At 47.5% G+C, this 18,949-nt stretch overlaps 7 protein-coding genes across 7 annotated transcripts; 2 read left to right on the top strand and 5 right to left on the bottom strand.

Moving 5' to 3' along the window:
- Positions 1 to 1,346: 1,346 nt before the first annotated feature.
- Positions 1,347 to 2,447, top strand: BDV27DRAFT_152081 (MDR family NADP-dependent oxidoreductase; the record flags this gene model as incomplete). Its single annotated transcript, XM_032071486.1, has 1 exon — positions 1,347 to 2,447. The coding sequence occupies one exon, from the start codon at positions 1,347 to 1,349 to the stop codon at positions 2,445 to 2,447; it is 1,101 nt and encodes a 366-aa protein (XP_031933568.1).
- A 2,224-nt stretch (positions 2,448 to 4,671) lies between these two features.
- Positions 4,672 to 7,994, bottom strand: BDV27DRAFT_152080 (uncharacterized protein; the record flags this gene model as incomplete). The annotated part of the gene is made up of 2 exons (XM_032071485.1): positions 4,672 to 5,531; positions 7,382 to 7,994. 2 exons carry the CDS (start codon positions 7,992 to 7,994, stop codon positions 4,672 to 4,674), a joined length of 1,473 nt encoding a protein of 490 aa, XP_031933567.1.
- Positions 7,995 to 9,360: 1,366 nt separating this feature from the next.
- BDV27DRAFT_152079 (bulb-type lectin domain-containing protein) lies at positions 9,361 to 9,851 on the bottom strand (the record flags this gene model as incomplete). The annotated part of the gene is made up of 2 exons (XM_032071484.1): positions 9,361 to 9,520; positions 9,625 to 9,851. The coding sequence occupies 2 exons, from the start codon at positions 9,849 to 9,851 to the stop codon at positions 9,361 to 9,363; spliced, it is 387 nt and encodes a 128-aa protein (XP_031933566.1).
- A 1,553-nt stretch (positions 9,852 to 11,404) lies between these two features.
- BDV27DRAFT_119477 (uncharacterized protein) lies at positions 11,405 to 11,806 on the bottom strand. The gene is made up of 2 exons (XM_032064874.1): positions 11,728 to 11,806; positions 11,405 to 11,633 (listed from the first exon to the last, which is right to left on the bottom strand). Exons 1-2 carry the CDS (start codon positions 11,754 to 11,756, stop codon positions 11,453 to 11,455), a joined length of 210 nt encoding a protein of 69 aa, XP_031933565.1. The 5' UTR covers positions 11,757 to 11,806; the 3' UTR covers positions 11,405 to 11,452.
- A 386-nt stretch (positions 11,807 to 12,192) lies between these two features.
- On the bottom strand, positions 12,193 to 14,435 carry BDV27DRAFT_152077 (transcription factor domain-containing protein; the record flags this gene model as incomplete). Its single annotated transcript, XM_032071483.1, has 4 exons — positions 12,193 to 13,028; positions 13,084 to 13,225; positions 13,286 to 13,555; positions 13,611 to 14,435. The coding sequence occupies 4 exons, from the start codon at positions 14,433 to 14,435 to the stop codon at positions 12,193 to 12,195; spliced, it is 2,073 nt and encodes a 690-aa protein (XP_031933564.1).
- A 1,031-nt stretch (positions 14,436 to 15,466) lies between these two features.
- On the bottom strand, positions 15,467 to 16,522 carry BDV27DRAFT_140403 (alpha/beta hydrolase; the record flags this gene model as incomplete). Its single annotated transcript, XM_032069649.1, has 3 exons — positions 15,467 to 16,030; positions 16,080 to 16,366; positions 16,420 to 16,522. The coding sequence occupies 3 exons, from the start codon at positions 16,520 to 16,522 to the stop codon at positions 15,467 to 15,469; spliced, it is 954 nt and encodes a 317-aa protein (XP_031933563.1).
- A 714-nt stretch (positions 16,523 to 17,236) lies between these two features.
- BDV27DRAFT_140402 (uncharacterized protein) lies at positions 17,237 to 18,334 on the top strand (the record flags this gene model as incomplete). Its single annotated transcript, XM_032069648.1, has 2 exons — positions 17,237 to 18,205; positions 18,281 to 18,334. The coding sequence occupies 2 exons, from the start codon at positions 17,237 to 17,239 to the stop codon at positions 18,332 to 18,334; spliced, it is 1,023 nt and encodes a 340-aa protein (XP_031933562.1).
- Between the last annotated feature and the right edge of the window lie 615 nt (positions 18,335 to 18,949).

The following is an 18,949-nucleotide window of genomic DNA, read 5'->3' as shown; positions in this document are numbered from 1 at the left end:
AGGTATCTCCTCAGGTAAATTGGGTTTTGTTTTAAAGGACGTCATCATATGGGGACAATCAGGCTTCAACTTCGTATAGTGCAATTATTTGCCATGTCAATATAACGATCAAACTCCACCTCCCTTGGCTGTAGTCTGACCATTGCCACTACTCCCGGGCCATTTTCCACGTGGCATGCAAAACTAGCGATTTTCCACCACGCGTGTTCCGGGGTTCACCCTCATGGTATTAAACCTCTAAAAATAAATGTCAAATTATTGACGTCCGTTCTGGAAACAGTGTCGGTTAACGACGCTTCTAGGTCTAAACGGGTATGGACTAACGCATGCTGTCAGTAGGGACAAATCAGGAGGAACCTGGGGAACAAATCAAAACTGCGAGCTACTGCAACGGTTGAATCCTCTGTCACACGGTTCCACCTCAGAACACGTATTCTGATTGAGATAGTCACGGAGCCTCCCGTCACATCGGCTGGGTATTCCCGCCGTGCCAACTTGTATAGCAATAAAGTGGTCTATTCTCGGAGCTTGGCGTCATTAGACGGGTCAATAGTTAGTTTGTGGAGAGGAAGATCCTATATATAGAAAAAGTTGTTCCGGAAGGGGACATGCGATCAACGAAGAAAGGAGAAGGCGGTGGATGATGGCCTGACCTGGCATTAACTTCTTGTGCGCGTGAGCGGTGAGGCCCCATTTGACCCAATGACAAGCATAAAAATCTCAGATTGGGGGGGAAGATGAGATTTGGATCTGGTCACGGGGGCCGCGGCTTTTCCCTTTTGCCCCTTATTTCCGCTTGTTGTGCCCCCGTGGTACGTGATAACCCTAAGTAGGAGGAACAACTTTGGCTGGACATACATCCCCCTTCTTTGATGGGCTCAAAAATAGATGGTTCAAAAGACGTAGAAACAATCGACAACAACTGAGACAACTCTCCTCTTTTCTCCTAAATCGCCGATGTGATTTCTGCCGAAGGAAAAGATTCAAACGATTGTGGTGTACCCTTCACTCGGATTTGCTGATCATACAAAAGGGTGTCTCACCTTCTCCACCGGACCATTGATCAACGGCGCACTATAGGGATAAATAGTTAGGGTTGCCCCTCATTGACCGTCGTCAGCAACCCCACTACTCCTAACTGACTCCAATTATTTGTGTTCATACACGAAATATGTCAAATTTCCCCCATGTTCCGCGCCATTTGATCCTTTAAAAGCCATTCAAACGTGGCGCGTTCGACTTTCTAGGTATCTCCAGCGCGTCGCCATGCAGTTGGTATTGTTATCGAGTTCATTCTAATTCTACGTCTCCCGGTTTTTTTTTTCGCGGAGATGACACGGGTCACGATGGATCAGGACACGGAGAACAAAGTCCTTGTCATCAAGAATATGGACTCGGGATATCTGGTCGCCGGGGAACAAGTCACCCTCGAAGACGTGCCCTATGACGCGACCGAACCGATTGTCGAGGACGAGTTAATGGTGCAGCTCCTCTATGCGACCTACGACCTCTTCAAACGGGACCTGGCCAGTTCCTCGGCTGACGCGACAGAATTGCGGGGCCGAAAACCAGTCGAAACGATGAGTATCGCGAAAGTCATCAAATCCAATAATGAGAATTTCCAGGAAGGGGATATTGTAATCGGTCGCTTGCCGGTGCAACAATACGTGCAGATCAAAGCCGACGACGCGACCAAGTTACAGCGTCTCGAGAATCCCTGCGAGTTCGATGATATTCGGTTATTCCTCAGCGTCCTGGGTGTCCCAGGTCTCTTAGCCTTTTCCTCCTTGTACGAGATCGGTCGACCTAAAAAAGGTGAAACGATCCTCATCGCCGGTGCGAGCGACGAAATCGGTCAACTCGTCGGCCAGATGGCTCGACTTGAAGGGTTGAAGGTGTTCGGTAGCGTCGAATCGGATGAAAAACTCGACTTTCTTATTACGGAGCTCGGCTTCGATGGAGGATTTAATTACGCCAAGGAGAGTCCCTACGAAGCTCTCCCTCGTCTCGTTCCCGACGGCATCGATATATATTATGATAATTTGAGCTGGATGTCCCGCCTGAATATCGGTGGGCTTGATACCCATTTCGACCTTCTCGGTAGCAGACATCTAAACGCAGCGTTCGCCTCGATGAGACGATACGGCCGGATCATGTTTTATGGCACGATCGCCGAACAGACCGTGCTGGACCCCATCATCGGCATGTTTTTGCACAATACTGTTTTGAAACGACTTACGATTCGTGGATTCGCGCTCTCTGATCCCAGCTTTGGGAAGAAGTGGGGCAAGCTTCATATGGAACGCATGCAACAATGGGTCAAGGAAGAAAAACTCAAGATCCCTACCTTCGAGATTACCGGGATGGAGAATGCGGCAAAGGCTTTCGTCGAGGCCTTCTACTCCAGCGAGAATACGCATACGCATACCATATTAGCCGTTACGTGATCAGCGATGTGCTTCTGATCTAGGAAATACACCGTTCGACACCGTTCGCCCGAGCTGCCATGACAGAGTTGAGGCTGTTCTTTCCCTCATCTTCCATGCCTCTATTCGCAGCCAACCCAGGGCATAATATGGTCACATGGACCAAATGCGACGACTACCTTCCGCAATAATCATGGCTTAAAGAGCCACTCGACCGCACATCACGTTTGTGCCATAATCCAAGGGCCTCTTAAGGACGCCGGTGAACGCCCTCCCGCCCGTTGAACGTCTCTCATCAATTCCGATTTCTCGACATAACAGTTTCCTTCCAAGGGAATGGAGATTTTGGCAGGTCACATTATACATAAAAAGGGGAACTCAGCGACCGTTGAAGACCGCCGCACCGCTCACCTCCTTCTGCCCGACAAATAGCGCTACCTTTACCGAACACCAAATCCCCCGTATCTCACTCGTATGGCTAGCACTGAAACGCTAGCTGGAGAGATTTTTTTTCCTAAGGTCTTGATACTATGACGATATATTTTTGCGCTTTTTTATTAGAGGCTTGAATTCCACGAAGAGGGTGTGCCTTCATACTAAAAAACAACTCTCGTTCACCATTGTAAATATACAGTAGGCGGTCAGATAAAAGCTCGGACCATCGAAAGAACAACACCCGGTCCCGTGCCTTGGTTTTCTTAGAGTCGGGGCTCTTCGGATTCTTTCGGGTACCTGGACTACGTTGCCGTGGTTCAACGTCTCATGAACCGAGAACTTAATCGCTTTAACACGACATTAATATGGTTTGTAAGTTGTTACGGTATCTTTCTCATGCGAAAGCAGATTCTGGGTTATGTATAAGGCGTTGGAGAATTGGGTTACCATGTTTATATATTTCGGTGGGATTATATATATTTGGAACTGTACATGTAAATATTCTATCTAAGACATAAAAACATTGATTCAAGAGCCGAAGAATGACATTTTGCAAGAGCGGCTTAGATTAAATTAGCAATTTGTCCGCTAACTAGTGGCTAGGGGTCTACTCGGCTGATAGGACGATATTTAAATCTCAATATATATTGTTGCTTAGGTTCAACAAGAAGAATACCCCCCCCAAAGAGAAAGGGCATAGCAAGAGCGCCACATAGATGCCACCCTGATGTAGTTGAAACGCATAAAAATGAGTTCACTTTTGAATGTCTAACTCTATTCATGCATCCTTAGAATACCCAGCGCCCCTCAGGTTAAGCATCGTGACGGTCAAGACCATATCATTGCCAGGGAGATAACCACCTCTATTTGAGCGACGAAGCAAGGGCTGGAGCCGTACGTTACTGGAATGTTCTAGGATATAGCATCCGTGTCTACCAACATTTTTATCGATGGGATGCGTTGTGCGCTATTGCCATCTTTGATGGCACTGGGATGTGTCTGAAGAAATCGTACGACTCACCCATAAGCTGGAGAAGCCTTCGCTTAGCAAGGACTTCTGCCCTGTATCAGCTCATCATGAGAAAGGGCAAAGGGGCATACTAGGGTTTCGAGAATGAGATAGTCCACTAAGGCGTCATTGGCACATACACATGGGAGTCCTATCCTAGAGTTCATTGGACATAAATTATAGGGCGGTGAATTAAGTGAAAGGTTATACAAGGCTCGGGACTAAGGGAAACGTGTCTTGAAGAAAGATCCATCAGCCCAAGTATGTCCTTCTTGTCCCCAAAGTCTAAACACAGCTGAAATGTATTGGATTCACCAGTATTAGTTGCTATTCAACTTAAGAAGTATCCATAGAATATCATCCGAGGCTGTAGCATAAATTGTCCTGATAGAAATTTACATAGCTAAAGGACTTATTCGATAACCCTGCTAAACATATATGAAGTGCTCCTTTAACAGTGGGACCTATCAATGCTATTGAGCTCTTGTTACGACATGTACTGAACCACACGATGTGGGTGGATTAACCATTGCATTTTAGTTACTTCTGTAACACGGGAAAAGGGTAGAAAACATCTAAGGGAAGACTCGACAGACGAATGACATAGACTTTGGGCCGTTCAACGAACAATTTCCAAAGTTCTGCAAAGACTGACACAGAGCACCAAGCTTAGACAACAAGGAAATATATGATAGAATGGGGCAATAAGAGATTGTACCGCAACGTAGCAGAGGGTGTGTGATAGTAAGATAAAAAATGAACAGAACTATGAAAAGGAACGGATTGAGGTGTACATTCGAGCTAGAACCCCCCCCAAAGATCAGCTGGATTAGCAGGGGAGACGGCTCCTTGAAAGAAGGCGGCCCCATCCTTGCAAATGTAGATTAGTCCCTGTGCTGTGGGCATAGTTACAGCTTTACCGGGAGAGATATAACACATGTTGCCAACGTCTGTACGGTAACACCCTACTTTGGTCGATTCTCGCGATTTGGGCGGCTCTTTGCTGAGAAGAATGAGTGGGTACACCCTAGGACGGATATAGTTGTGATAAGAGTTAAGGACCAAGCCAATCCGGTCCAGGTCCTGAGAGATAACGAGCCCATTGATAGAAAACATGTTATCACTGTTTTCAACCAGCTCTATCTTGCTCCCATTGTCAAATGATTCAACTTCACCGCAGAAGCGGAACTGGAATGGAGACCCCGCGAGCACTCCATTCGTGCCTGGGTCATTAACATCCGTGTGTTGCCATTCGAATATTGAAAGGTCCTTGGGGTATTCCTTCATGATTTCCTGCTGGAGAAGAAGCATCGCTGCTTTCAGGCCAATAGTGAGGTGAACGGCCAGTTTTGGCACATGAAAGATCCCCATCAGACAATGTGCCGATTCCTCTTCAATTGGCCTACCCCATCTGTTCTTTTGGGGGATTCGTTGGGATGCCCAAGACATACGTTTGGCCACGCTGGTATTTTGCACTTTCTCCCGGTCCCTTAATACAGCCTCATCAATGCCTGTTATGGAAGACAGTTCCTTGCAAAGGTTACTTTTGAAACCCACTGGCGTCCACGTGTTGGTGAAAAAGAGTATTTCGTTCGAGGCCACCAGCTCTGGGAGTGTATATGTGTGCCGAAACCATTTGCTCTGACCCCAATCCTTGACGGCTGCAATGTCGGATAGGTATACAAAACATAGCGATGCCTTTGCATAGAGAGGATAGATACGTTCCAGGGGAGAGGGTTGTGAGTATCTGCGAGGCTATAGGGCTCTATCCACAACCAGTTTATACGATTTTCTTTCGCAATCTTGCATGCTTGATGCAGACGGTCGTTTTGTGAGAGAACGGTATGCGGGAAGTGCGGACTCAATACATCATCTTTATCGCAATTTCGTGAAAAAACTGCGAAGTGTGAGGGAAATTGCCCAAGTTTACGAAACCACCATGGTGCCACAGTCACAATATCGAAAACATACACCTTGTGGATTCAAGATGAGTGTTTAGCTTGAACGGTGATAAATTGCAAGTGACAATTTGTAGGAGACTTGCTATAGAGGAGTGCCGTTCACTAGCGCCCGCGATGCATAGGATGGCTGTAGCAGAGCAAAAGTAATACTAGCTAGGGCTCTATCGGTAACGTTTTCGCACTGTAGAGTTGATTCCCCTGAGGACACTTTCTGCGAAATGCAAACTACCGATCCCAATGGTGAACAGTAGAAAGGTAGACTGAAATAGCAACCGGGATAGTTCTTTGATGAGGGCTTGACAACAGACACTAGGCCTGGAGGAATGATGTATATGTTCTAGGTAGGGTTGGAATCGTATGGCTACTTATAGAGATTCATAGTCCTTTGCAGTTGATTATCGCCGGGGCCTTTATCCTATGTAAATGCGATATTCCTACTGTAAGAATGATGATTCCCGAGGATATTTATACCGAAACCGACTTAACATTGTATTATATACCCTTGGGCAACTTCCGGTCCTGCGTGTTTACCAAAATACCGATAGTGGCTTAGATGAGTTCTATTTGAAAACATCCTCTGAGGTATTTGCCAGAGGGCTATCGGAAAGTAACACGTTAGACTCGCTTGGATCTCTTTGACTACTGACTAGTACTTTCCATGTCTAAGTCGGATGACTCCATCTTTATACGGCAAGTAGACATCGCTGACAAGATGGTCAAGGACACTGTTCATTGCTGCCTTCTTGTGTTACCATCCCATCAGCTTCGGGAAAGCCCGTATGGCCTTGGCGTATAATGCTATTTTCCGTTGATTCTTACGGATGTTCCTTTCTAAGAACCGAAACCTAGTAATGGACCTAGTTATTATGAAGATATGGATGAAATTTTGTCTGCGAACTAAGTATGCATGGCATCAAGCATATATGAGCAATGTGAAGTACCAACGTATAAGCATTTAGCAGACTAGTGGTCTGAAAAGCAATCCAGTGAAATAACACTGAGCATATATAATGAACATGGAAGGACGATGATAAAGGACGAACTGCGCAAAGAAGGCGCACACTAGACTACGAGGTAGGAATAGTCGAAGGAAATGTCTTAATCTGAAGCTCTTCAAGCGTTGCCCCTGGCCCTTGTGTGCCATGTTCTCCTCCCTTCAGTTTTACTCTGGGCCCTTCTTGTACTCCCGCTTTCGTTTTCCTCCCTTTGGATTCTCTTCTCTGGAGGCGCCAGTCTCCATGGATTCCAGTTCATGTCTTATCCTAGCGTCAACCCATTTTTTGCTGGCGCTGGCGCTCATGCTCCTCGAATTTTGCAGAATTCGCCACCCACCTGTCCTGGAATACAGTGATAGATTGCCCTGGTAAATTCCAACCACATTCTTCTATTTGCATCACATCGGCCCGACAATAGTACGGAGATTGCTCATCCAGTCTGGCGCAGATACCTAGCTTAACCTGTGGTCTAGACGCGTCGAAACACTCAAGGCCTAAGAGGTAACCGTCTTGTCCCAAATCACAGAGCGGCACGTCTTATCTTAAAAGGCTTACTGTGAAGAGGAGCTTGAAGAAGTCGGGAGCAAGGCGTAATAAGATTGATACGATGGCAGGAGGCAAACTCTGAAGGTGAATCTGCTAGCAGCCTGCCATGACTAGCAGAGGGGACGGGTTCTTGGGCCCTCCAGGCGAATATCGAAAGATCGCCAGGATACATCTTCATTAGCCTGAATTGAAGTCGACAGAAAACGCTTTTTGGGGTGTTGTTTCTTTGGTAGGGTATGACCTTCACATCAAATATCCCCTTTAGGCTCTGTACCACATCTGTCTCCAAACGGCTCTGTCGGCCGGCAGCCCAGAACATTCGCTTAGCTATACAAGCATCCCGTATCTTGGCAGGATCCTCAAGAATATCGACGTCAATCTTGGTCCACAATGATAGAGATTGCAAGATATCAGACTTTGTGCACAAGCGGATGGCTTCTCTAGAATAGAAGGTAATCTCTTTTGAAGCTAGTAGCTCTTGAAGGGCCCAGGCCTCCTTCAACCGACTAATATTTTGTATCAATGTCATGAAGTCGCCACTCTCATGTGGATAGACGACGTCCTCTAGGTAAACCAGGCACATGGGAGCACGGCGATAGTCTGCATACTCTAGACCACTCATGGTGGACTTTGCTATAAATCTCGATTCGGGGTTAGAGATAAAGCAAGTATCGATTTGTATAACTGGAATGTCGATATATGCTGCAGCTTTATATGCAGTGGATGGGCTACTTTTTGAGGTGGGAGTCTCTGATATACTGCAGGCTTTCCTCCATGTATAGAAAAGAATGGAAGAATGGCCCATCGCTCATCCGTTGGCTCATGCATCGTAGTTTAGACATTTTCTGGGTTCCTCGTGCTTGCAAACATCCGGACATCTTGAGCAGCCCTCATAGACCCCACAATATGGGCCCACTGAGATTCTGGTAGGGCCTGCATTGTAAAAGACTTGCGCTGTGTATCGGCTGGTGTGTTTGTAATAGCACAAGTGTCCACCGCCTCTTGTCCAGCTGGTGTGGGTGGTTCGGAGGGTAGTAATATGGTAAAGCAAGGCGGATCATAAATAAATCTTAGTTTAGGTTACAATATGGCTTGGGATATTAGAAATGAACTGTCCGGCTGGCAAACTGTGAATGCTTATAACTATGACACCGGGGTACGCATGCCTGTCTTTGTCTCTGTTGTCTAATCTCTGTGTACTATGTACTGTGGTATGGCATTCCCTTTCATGGCTTGGTTATGTCTCAGTTAAAAACTAGAGTCCAAACTTGAAACCTTTGTATATAGTCAGCCTGAAACAGGAGAATGCCTATTATCAACTGCAAAACTGGCACTGGAAGTTATCATACTGTAGCTGTGTTTATAATGACTCCGGATTCTTTCATTCGATAACATGCTGAAACGGTGTATCTGGTTACTTTGTTTTCTTTCACACGACATCGGTCTATGAAGGCTATAGCTTACCTCCTACAGAGTCAAGCCCCGCAGGTAGATATTGAGGCCACATAACCAATCATGCTCAAAGGTATAATATCTATATCAGAATTGGCCATTAGGGTATGGATATACCGTCTGTTTGTGCTTGGCTCTATCTTCTAGGACAGAGAACAGACATATCTATTCATTATTAGAATCCGAAACACAATATCAAACTTCATTGTTCATAAGCTAACATAATCCCGAACAATGAGATAGCAAACCGGAGACAGAATTCCCCCAACTGACTACCAGGGAATGCGGAACAAACCCGCCACCAGCTGCAACAGGTTTCCAAAGGCGCATACCGACCTCCGACGTCATTGAGTTACTGCTACACAGTTTTGATAGATGACCAGACACGAGCGAAGCTAATGCAATCTAAGTTCCTCCCATTGAAAGGTCTCTAACCAGTTGTATGTAAATAGTTGACATTATACCCTGTATATTCCGATTCGGAGTCTTCACAACCCTGGGTATGTAGTGTCGTCTGCGAAACTACCACCACCTCCTCATCGGCCGGTATTGGTGGCCCAAATGGGCTCATCGTTATCCTTATAGAGAACGACGTTACCATCATTCTGCATGATGCAGTAGACAGTGTCATCCCCAACGTCCCCGGCGGTGTCACTGTGCCAGGCACAGTGTTCGGGTTCTTCACCATCATGGGTACTAGACATGACATCGTGTCAACCCAAGAGGTCCCATAATCAACCCATCATGGTATAATCGCAAAAAAGAGTATTACGACGTGAAACAAAAACTAGGAAACTTACTACATGCAAAAGTTTCCGTCTTCTTGCATCCTGATACCCTTTATATCGTAGCGCTGTTCGGCAGTGTTCTGCCAAATGCATCTACCGTCGTCGCCGTTGTCCGGGTCACCGCCTTGGTACACGGCGATCTTGCCATCATCTTGCATCCTGAACTCAAATTCGCCATTCTCGCTCCAGAGGCTCTCGCCAACCTCGAGCCATTCGCCGTTGGGGAGAGTGTCTGGCATGTTGTCTAAGAAAATATATGTGAACGTGGTGGGGGAGGTTTGACCGCGTGAGGGAAGATAGCAAACAGATAGTTTGTGTGTCTCAGAGACTGGATTGATGAGTTTAGCATTGAAAGGAGGGCATGATGGGGCCTTATATGTTCACATCTCCTCTACCAAATGGTCGGTAGTATCATACACAGCATAAACCGCAGCCCACCATGTTGCGTTGTTTTCTGAGCACAGACGATCCTAGAATCCCCATGTTCAGCTCGCCACTATCCCTTCAACTACTTGAGATGTCCTATCCAAGTCAATTTCCGGCATGCCCGATCATAACCAGGTCCAATCAAGTTCTACCGTCCGTGGGGCAACCATAGCTCGTCTGCTTCCGATAGTTTGCTTTGACATCGTGAGCTGAATTGATCCGTTATCGTGGAGCCTACGCAGTTGTTGCCTGGTCCACAGCGTGCCCCGCACTAGCACTGAGATCGGAAATAGCAGAAGAGATCGCTGCACGAGCTATGGTACTGAGGTGGAGAAGAGAGACTACTTGTTGATCCCTAGGTAGCCACAACATATGCGATCCGACTCTGAAGTATTGACATACCGATATTCTTACTGCCGATAGTTGCGCGGGGCGAGGATAGCCCTCATTCTATTAGTCGCGCGCATGCATGGAATACGTTCATCACCTAGTACGTAGTAAATCCCGTAGTGAAAGAGGGGTTTTAGGGGTAATGTGGAATAACCCAGTAATGTTTATCAAATCGAGTTATTCCGCAGTTAATGATTTCGTCATGCCCCACCTGCAGCTTCACCCTCATCTACGTGTCATACTGTCCCTCGCCAGGACCACCACAGACGATCTTCCGCTACCTAATCAAGTAAGGTATAGCCCCACGCCTTTGCATTCAGGTGGGGGGGCTTTATTGATGCTGGCCAATTGCTGGGGTTGGATGATCAGGTGTCAAATTTCTATCCAGACATGGCAACCACGCTTCCACTGTCGTACGAAAAGAGGCTCGTTCAGAGCCAGTAGGTTCCGGAGTTGGCCTTGGGAGTGGTTTCGTAGAGTGTTATGTTGAAGTAGAAATTGCTCCACCACACTTTTACCAAGGAAAGCAGAGATCTGCAGCAGCGGTCAGGTCACAATTGGGCGAGATATTGAACATCTTCAAAGCTGACTGCTGCAGGGCCATGAAGGCTATGCCAAGACCGTGTACGGAATAATTTGAGTCATTCGATACTCTGCTGACCTCGTCGCTCATTTCCATAGTAAGTGGGTTTATGGTCCATTGACACATAATTTCAGAATGGCCGAACGACTGTGGGAAGCGCGTTTTCGCTATGTGGATTTACCGTCTGTCAGCAGCAAGAAACGCCCTTCATGAAGGCAAGGCTAAGTTCCTGTGTCGTGTTAGTTCTGAGGGTCTTTTATATTTACGTTACCGGCCAGTTATCTAATAAATCGTGTATTGAGCATATATTAAGGCATACAAAAGTATCAAAACGCTGACATATACATATATAGACCACAGGAGTTCGTATGTTCCGCATTATCATCTACATACGGACCTTACAGGAAGACCACCTGCTGAGGGTCATTATTCTTCAACCCTCTATGGTCTGCAACTGCTAGAGCAGATATGATCAGGATCTATTGGGGTGCGGGAGGACCAAATAGTTTTTTCACCCCTGTAGAGAACGACGTTGCCATCATCCTGCACGAAACAGCAGACGCTGTGGTCCCCTATGGGATAAGCGGTGTCGGTCTGCCAGATGACTTTGCCATGCTTGGTACTACACATGGCATCGTGTCAGTCCAGGAGGCCCCACGATCAAAACTAACATACGGTGACAAGCGTAGGGGGGTGGAGGGGGATGGGCCACGTACTATAGACAAAGGTTTCCATCCCTTTTCATCTTAAGACCCTTGATGTCGTTGCGCTTTTCAGTCTGAAATACACATTGGCCCGAGTGGCACAGAACAAGTCTGCCATCGGCCTGCACGCTAAACTCGACTGTACTGTCTTCGCTTTTCAGACTGTGACCTAGTTCGAGCCACTCACCGGGATAGAGAATGTAGGATGACATGGTGCCTGAGGATTTATGAAGGTGGTGGAGGTTTTGCCGAGTGTGAAGAGGATAAATGCATAGGCTATGTCTGAGAGCATGGAAGTATGAGAGGGTTTATATATTCTCATGTCTACCCATGACTCAGGGTGGATCCCGAAATTATAAGAATTATCCTCGGCTGTTACGTTATAGAGAGCTCACTATTGCTTACTGCGGTAGGTAGCAAACCACCTGACCAGCCTGCCTAGAGAATAGGGATTTGAAGTCTTTCAAAATCGTAGAGCTATATTGTTTCAAGATCTGCCGGGTGTATGTCTTCGACTAGTCGTAGCCGTTCCAGTAACTGTGCATACATACTACTGATGCCCCACGCTTTCAGGGAACGCATGACCACGACGGCGTCTTCGAGTGTTTTGCGTCGGCCCTGCCGACTCAGAAGGTTGCTAATCCCCGGAAGTTTGATACACCCAGACCCATTCGCGATCCACTGCTTAGTAGCTGGTGTATCGAGACTTTTGAGATCTAGTACAACTGAAGGTATCTCCAGTTGGTATTCGCGACCCCGTCGTAGCTGGCCATGAATTGTTGAGTACAGCCACAACACAAGAACTGCTCTCAGGAGAAGCACAGGGGTCATGAAATGGATACAACGGGCTGACCTGACTGTCTCAAAGACATGAGCGGCATATAGGGCACCCATCCGCCCTTGGCATGACGAGCTGCGCCATCGGTCGATGGTCAGCATCCAAGAGTCATCGTTCATCTTCCCGTAAATCACTTTGATGGCTAGAGGTACGATATGCGATGTTGGTGTGTGATAAAGTGACAGTGTCGAAAGGATCATAACACGATGGGCAGCAGACGCCTTCACTTCAGACAATGAATGCCCGTAACCTTGGTCTCCTGTTTCTTCGAGCAGGGTCTCTAGGGCTTCTAGAGCAGCATGCCTTTGCTCAGGTGAGAAACTAGGCGACGCAGGCGACATATAATCTTTGTCATTGACAACATTTGCCAAATATTGCAAGATCGTCTGCTTTCCCAGGGTTCCAGTTTTCGACCAAACATATCGCCACGTCTTGTCTTTGATCACCTGGCCCAGGGTTATGTTTTTAACAGGGCCTATGCAATAAACTGTCAGCCACACATAACAAACACCGCATATTATCGGGCGTACCACTCTCTTCTCCAAAGGTCGCCCAGACCTGAGCATTGGAAGCATCCCAGCGATCTTCTGGTTGAGGGAAGCAGTTTTGCAGTTCGTCTGCCCTCATAGTAGTGCATAGGTCAAAGCTATAGTCATACGCTGCATCAATGAGCTGTCATTGTAATTAGTAAAAGTACCATGGTTATAGCGATAGTGGTCGGAACTAAGGTACCCAGATAGCGAATCCTGCACGCCGACGCTGCTCGTCAAGGATTGAGATTTGCCATTTCTCTCCCAGAGGAAGCTCTAGTCGACCTAACCTTTCCTGCGGGAGTGTATTCGTAAAGAGGCGCTTTCGCCGAGCTAAAGTGACTGGGACAGCTTGGAAGATCTCGGCCAGTTCCAAAGCTCTCCGGTCACCAGAATACATCAGACCTAATTGATTCAGAAGTATCGTTTGTGTCATCCACAGTTCCCGACTCTTCAGATTCAACTTTTCACACTGCTCATGGCCTATTACTATTATTCAGGCTCCTAAAAGAGATAGTGTGTCTCACCGTATAGGATGTATAGCGCCGTGTCAGCTCATGCATCGCTCGAAGGCACAGCTGCGCGCCGTTTATGTCTGAAAAGTGAGCACCGAGAGCGGCAACTGCGAGGACTAGAAAGGGATTCGCTCTAGAAGTAGAGAAGGTGGGCTTATGCAGAACAGGAAACATTGGATGGAAATGTTCAAAGTATAGCTGAACCCAAGCATTCAGCACAGGTGCTGGCGGAATCCGTAATTCGATGAATTGGGGGTAGTTTGACTTAAGTTGCATATCATTGGCAAGATCAAATACAGTATTTGTCAGCTCAGCTGGGACCTCTTCAACATGAGCGAGGTTCTCTGCCTCGATATCCTCATGAGGAATGACAGTCATGTCCGGGAAGACCAGCGGGGCCTCAACTTCCGCGCTGGCTGGGTCGTAATGTCTCGGTTCGACGGCATCTTTGTCAATTTCTGGGTCCTGATTTCGTCTGTAAAGTTCAGCAATGTTAAATTGTGGTAGAAAGGAACTGCGCAGTTGTACATCCCAAGGCTTCTGCAACGACCCTTCCGTGACCGATGACCCAACAATGTCTAACACGGATAAGTCCTGTTCGTAGCATGTGAGCTCCGGCCAGAAATTATTATCAGCAGGGACACTGAACCAGCTCGCAAAGTCAATGAGGTCGTCCGCGGACAAAGCTGGAGCTAATGTGACATTCATCGCATTCGTTGTCTCGGCTTCACTATGAAGACTACGGCGTTGGGGATCGGGTGGGAGAGTAACGCCATGGGGCGCTGCATATTGCGGATGAACTGCACACTCTGCTGCAGAAAGTGCTTCAAAGTCCATTACCTCCGAGGCAACTTGTGCACTTGGGGCTTTTGGGAGTTCCGCCGATACATCTCCACCGACGTCAAGTTTTGGAGCCCTCTTAGAAGGTCCATAGTGGCAGACGCTTTGTTGGTCACGACAGCGTCTACATGGCTGATCTCCATCACACCGCAACTTCGATTGACTGCACTGGGTACATGCCTGTATGACCCTGCGCCTACTAGTAACTAAGCCGCCAAGGTCTTCAACGTCCGGATTTTGGTGGACCGTGGTGTGATGCCGCGTGAGTGAATCTCTCCGCTTGGTCAGTGATTTACTCTGACACGAAGATTGATGCTATCTCACATGCGACCAAAGGTTTGTCCACACCAGGTACAAGCGAATGGTTTCTCTTTAGTATGTGTTCGTAGATGTCGTTGATAATGCTCTTTTCTAGTGAATGTAGTTTGACATGTTGAGCAGTACAGCTCGGATGATGTTTTGCGAGCGCGGGGCATCTGTAGAACGACTGGTTCATGCGCTCCGGCCAAAGCTCTAACTGTCCTTTCAAGGGTATGTGAGCATGGGGTCGTGGAGGAGAAAAGCCGGAGGTGCTGAAGACTTAAGAACCCAAAGCGAAACATTCCAGTGGGTCAGTGATCATCACTGACTTCCTAATATGGACTAGTATTTGTATGAGTAAGCGGAAGTTAGAGCGTGGCCCAAAATGGTAATCGTACCTTTTTGCCCTCCTATACCTTGGACAGCATTCCTTTATCACATAGCCATGATCCTAGTGGCTGGGTACGGAAATTAATGGCTCTAGTAAGCTGAAAATTAGGTGATATATCGAAACTATTCGGAGGTCCAACACAATATGAAACCAAACATAATAGACAGAAAGGAATCATTGGAGATAGCATTGCTGGCAATATACTTAGCTAACACAGTTGGGCTCAGTGCAAGCGGATTGATCTTTTATGCACTGTTACCTCGACAGAGGTAAGTGAACTGAGACTCTGATTGTTGTTCCATTTGTAGACACACTGAGAACCCGGTCATATCTCTCTCTATACATGATCTGCCAAGAACTCATATCCAGGAAAAACAGTTTCCTTGAAACGCACATCATCTTTTTCCATCCCAAAATTATATCCATGCTGGCCTCCCTCCGCGAGAACCAACTTCGTCTCTACTTTCAAATCCGACAACTGCGCATGTGCCTGCCTCGAGAACTTGGGATTGATGAACGTATCCTCGGTTCCGGTCAAGAAAACCGTCGGCGGAAACTTCGGCGAGAAGTATGTCGCTGGATCAACACGACCGAAGTCTCCATCCTTAACGCAACGGGACAAGTGCTGTCCTTCCTTGAATGCCAGAGCCATCCAAGCATCTCTGGGCACCGACAGATTTGGCATCGGCATAGTACCTGGGGCAATGAATTGCTGAGGGGCCACGATTGTCATTGACGCAGGAGCCTCGTCGTACACGCTGTCTGCGAATGCTTCATCGATTGGAGGCATCATGTCTGTGCCGGGAGTTGGTTGTGTCCAGACCTCGTCCGAGAAGTATGCGGCTGCGTAGAATGCGGCAATTGCGCGTGGTGGGGTTGGAAGGCTTCCCTGTAAGGGAATCTTGTTATTTGGTCTGCTTTAAGAAAACATTAATCTCAGGGTTGCTTACCAGGTGAAGAGCTAATGTTCCACCTGAAGACTGCCCAAATGCCACAATTTGGTCCCCGTCGACATCAATATCGGCATCCTTTTTAATTAGATCTGGTAGCGTTGTCTTTGCCCAGTTGAAAGCATCCTTTGCATCTTGGATAGGTCCCTCGTATAGTGACACGTGGGGACATAGGCGGTGATCTGCCAAGACCACCACGAACCCAAGATCTAGTAGGGCATCTATTTCATTTGAATTGAAGAGGAATCTTGAGCCGATGGTGAAGCCACCGGCATGGAATCCGATAGCTGGACGCGCATGTTTAGAATATGTATTTCCGCCAATATACAAACTCACTCACCGATTGGCTTCTTGGACGACCGGGTCTCATCCTGACGATAGTACACTGTAGCTGCAATTTCTAGGGACCCAGAGGTCTTGTAAACATAGTCTTTCGAGGGCATGGTGCGAATAAGTTGTAGGATTGAGCGTCACAAGTCTGGAGATAGAGAAAGTTGCAAGTGGCCTGATCAATTTGCCGGGATGCAATTACAAGGATCTAGCTCTATGATATTTAAGTAAACTTTCCACAGCATTTGTTTTATGAAATGAGTTGTCGCCATAACGTGGTGCATAGGTTTTGTCTCGGGTAGTGTGGTACGCATGTTGATCGCTCTTCGGGTACGGTGGGGAAATCACTCAGGTATCCGGGGATCTACAACAACGCATCCCCTTTCGCCCATATACCGAGCAGAATAGTCCAATAGAGGCATTCAGAGCTGTAGATCTGTCTCGGGGTAGAGCATACCCTGGATAATGAACACTTAGATCGAAGCATTAATCGGCAAAAGACGCGCTCGATATTCCCATTATGGGATAAACGAGGACTGACCGAGCCACCCGGGAGTAATATTTGCGGGTCTCAACCAACTCACTATGCAGCTAGTGTTCGGGTTCAGGATTGTAGCTTGGGGCTATCCTGTCTGGTGAGGTGAGCGCTTGTAATAGACACAGGTATGACGCGATGTAATTGTTCATGCAGACACTAACGTATAAGTAGGAGCCTTTTACGCCTGCCAAATGTTCATTCATGTCCAATCCTTTAGAAACGAGAAACATAGGTCTCTCGCTCATCAGTTTCACTAATTTATAATCACCCTACGATTGTATCGCCGGAAATGACGCCGAACCCTTCCTCCCACGAAACCGGAGCCGGTGCGACTAAGGTGATTGTTGTGGGCGCAGGACCAGTGGGTTTGCTTACGGTGCTGAGGCTAGCCCAGAGTGGCGTGTATGTTGATGTACTAGAGAAGGAGGAGAAGCTGAATGTTACTCCTCGTGCGTGCTCTTATTACGCAGCCGCTCTGCATGCCCTTCAACGTGCCAAGGTCCTAGACGATGTCAAAAAGGCTGGCTTCACCACGCACGGTCTGTGTTGGAGGGGTCCACTTGAAGACGATGGTAAAGGAGGGAAGAAATTCGGAGACATGCTGGCGAGTTTGCCAGTTGTAGGCAACGAGGGCTGGGACAGTGGAGTGGTCAACCTCCAGCAGGCCAAGCTGACAAAGCTATTGTACCAGAAGGTCCTGGAGACCGGCCGGGTTACTGTTCATCTTGGGACAAGGGTTATCGGCATTGAACAAGATTCGGCCTCCGTGACGGCGACTGCCGTTCGTGGGGACGGTAGCCAGGAACAATTCCAAGGCTCGTTCCTTGTCGGTGCGGATGGAGGAAGATCAGCCACCAGAAGGCTCCTTGGGATCCGCCTCAAAGGCCATAGCTGGCCTGAAAGACTTGTGGCTATGGATGTTCTGCTTGATGGGGTTGAGTTTGATGAGAAGTTTCCGAGCTCGCTTTTTGTCGATCCTGTTTACTATGGTCTGATGTCGCCACTGGAGGAGCCACGCACTGGCACGGAAAGCTTATGGAGGTGCACGGTAGCAGTTGATCCTACGGATGCACGCACCGATGATGAACTGGTCTCGGAGAAAAGCCTTGAAGAACTTCTCCTCAAAGCTGTTCCCGGCCCAAGACCACTTCCTTTCAAAGTCCTTAGGGCGTCCCCATATCGTGTGCATCAACTATGCGCTTCTACATTCAACCGTGGACGGTGCGCTCTGGCCGGGGATGCAGCTCACCTGAATAACGTATGTCTCACTTGGTCATCTGTAGTATCTTTTACAGTGCCATGTACTAACCTTGAAACCTCCAGCCCATGGGAGCTATGGGACTTACGACCGGTCTCATTGACTCCGAAGCTCTTGCAGATGCGCTAGAGTTAATCATCCACGAGGGGAAGCCTATCAGCATACTGAACACTTACTCAGACGAGCGTCGACGAGTCTTCCAAACGTTTGTGGACCCCACTTCCACACAGAACAAGCTGCGATGTGCGAGTGACACTGAAACCGCGAAGGAGGACTGGCTTATCAGATTAATGGCTAAAATGGCTAACGCACCACGGGAAATGGTTGCGCAGGGAACTCAGCCATTTTTCACTGCCTGGCGGACCGACTTAAAGCAGGTACTTGGGCAGAGATAAACCGACATAGGTAGTTTACAGCCATCTGGAGAAAGTAACAAAGACCATAGTTGAAAAATCTATGATATGTTGGTTAACCGAGCTGAAAGGATGAAACACTTGTTTCCGTTTATGTAAGAATCTTAATTAAATACGCGGGACTCATAATGAGAGTCCAAATATTGAACCATAATGAGGTCTCTATTTCCTCCGGGTGAAAATATTTCGCCGGTTGACGTCTTGATCTGGCCTCGAAATCAGATTCTTCCGACGACGCTCGCATATCTCGATTACCTCTAATGCACTTTCTAAACTCTAAAGCCGAGGCCCGTCGAGCATAATCCGCAGTCGAACCCAACCCATCATACTG

The sequence above is a fragment of the Aspergillus caelatus genome (genome assembly GCF_009193585.1).
Source record: "Aspergillus caelatus strain CBS 763.97 unplaced genomic scaffold BDV27scaffold_3, whole genome shotgun sequence".
In the NCBI taxonomy this organism is placed as follows: Eukaryota; Fungi; Ascomycota; class Eurotiomycetes; order Eurotiales; family Aspergillaceae; genus Aspergillus; species Aspergillus caelatus.
The sequence above is the reverse complement of the archived record's forward strand: the minus strand, read 5'-3'. Positions and strand labels throughout refer to the sequence as shown.

Coding starts and splice junctions, on each gene's coding strand:
- BDV27DRAFT_119477 (XM_032064874.1), bottom strand. CDS start 11,756: ATGAAAAGGGATGGAAACCTTTGTCTATA. Junction 11,634..11,727: donor GATGGAAACCTTTGTCTATA/GTACGTGGCCCA, acceptor TGCCATGTGTAG/TACCAAGCATGGCAAAGTCA.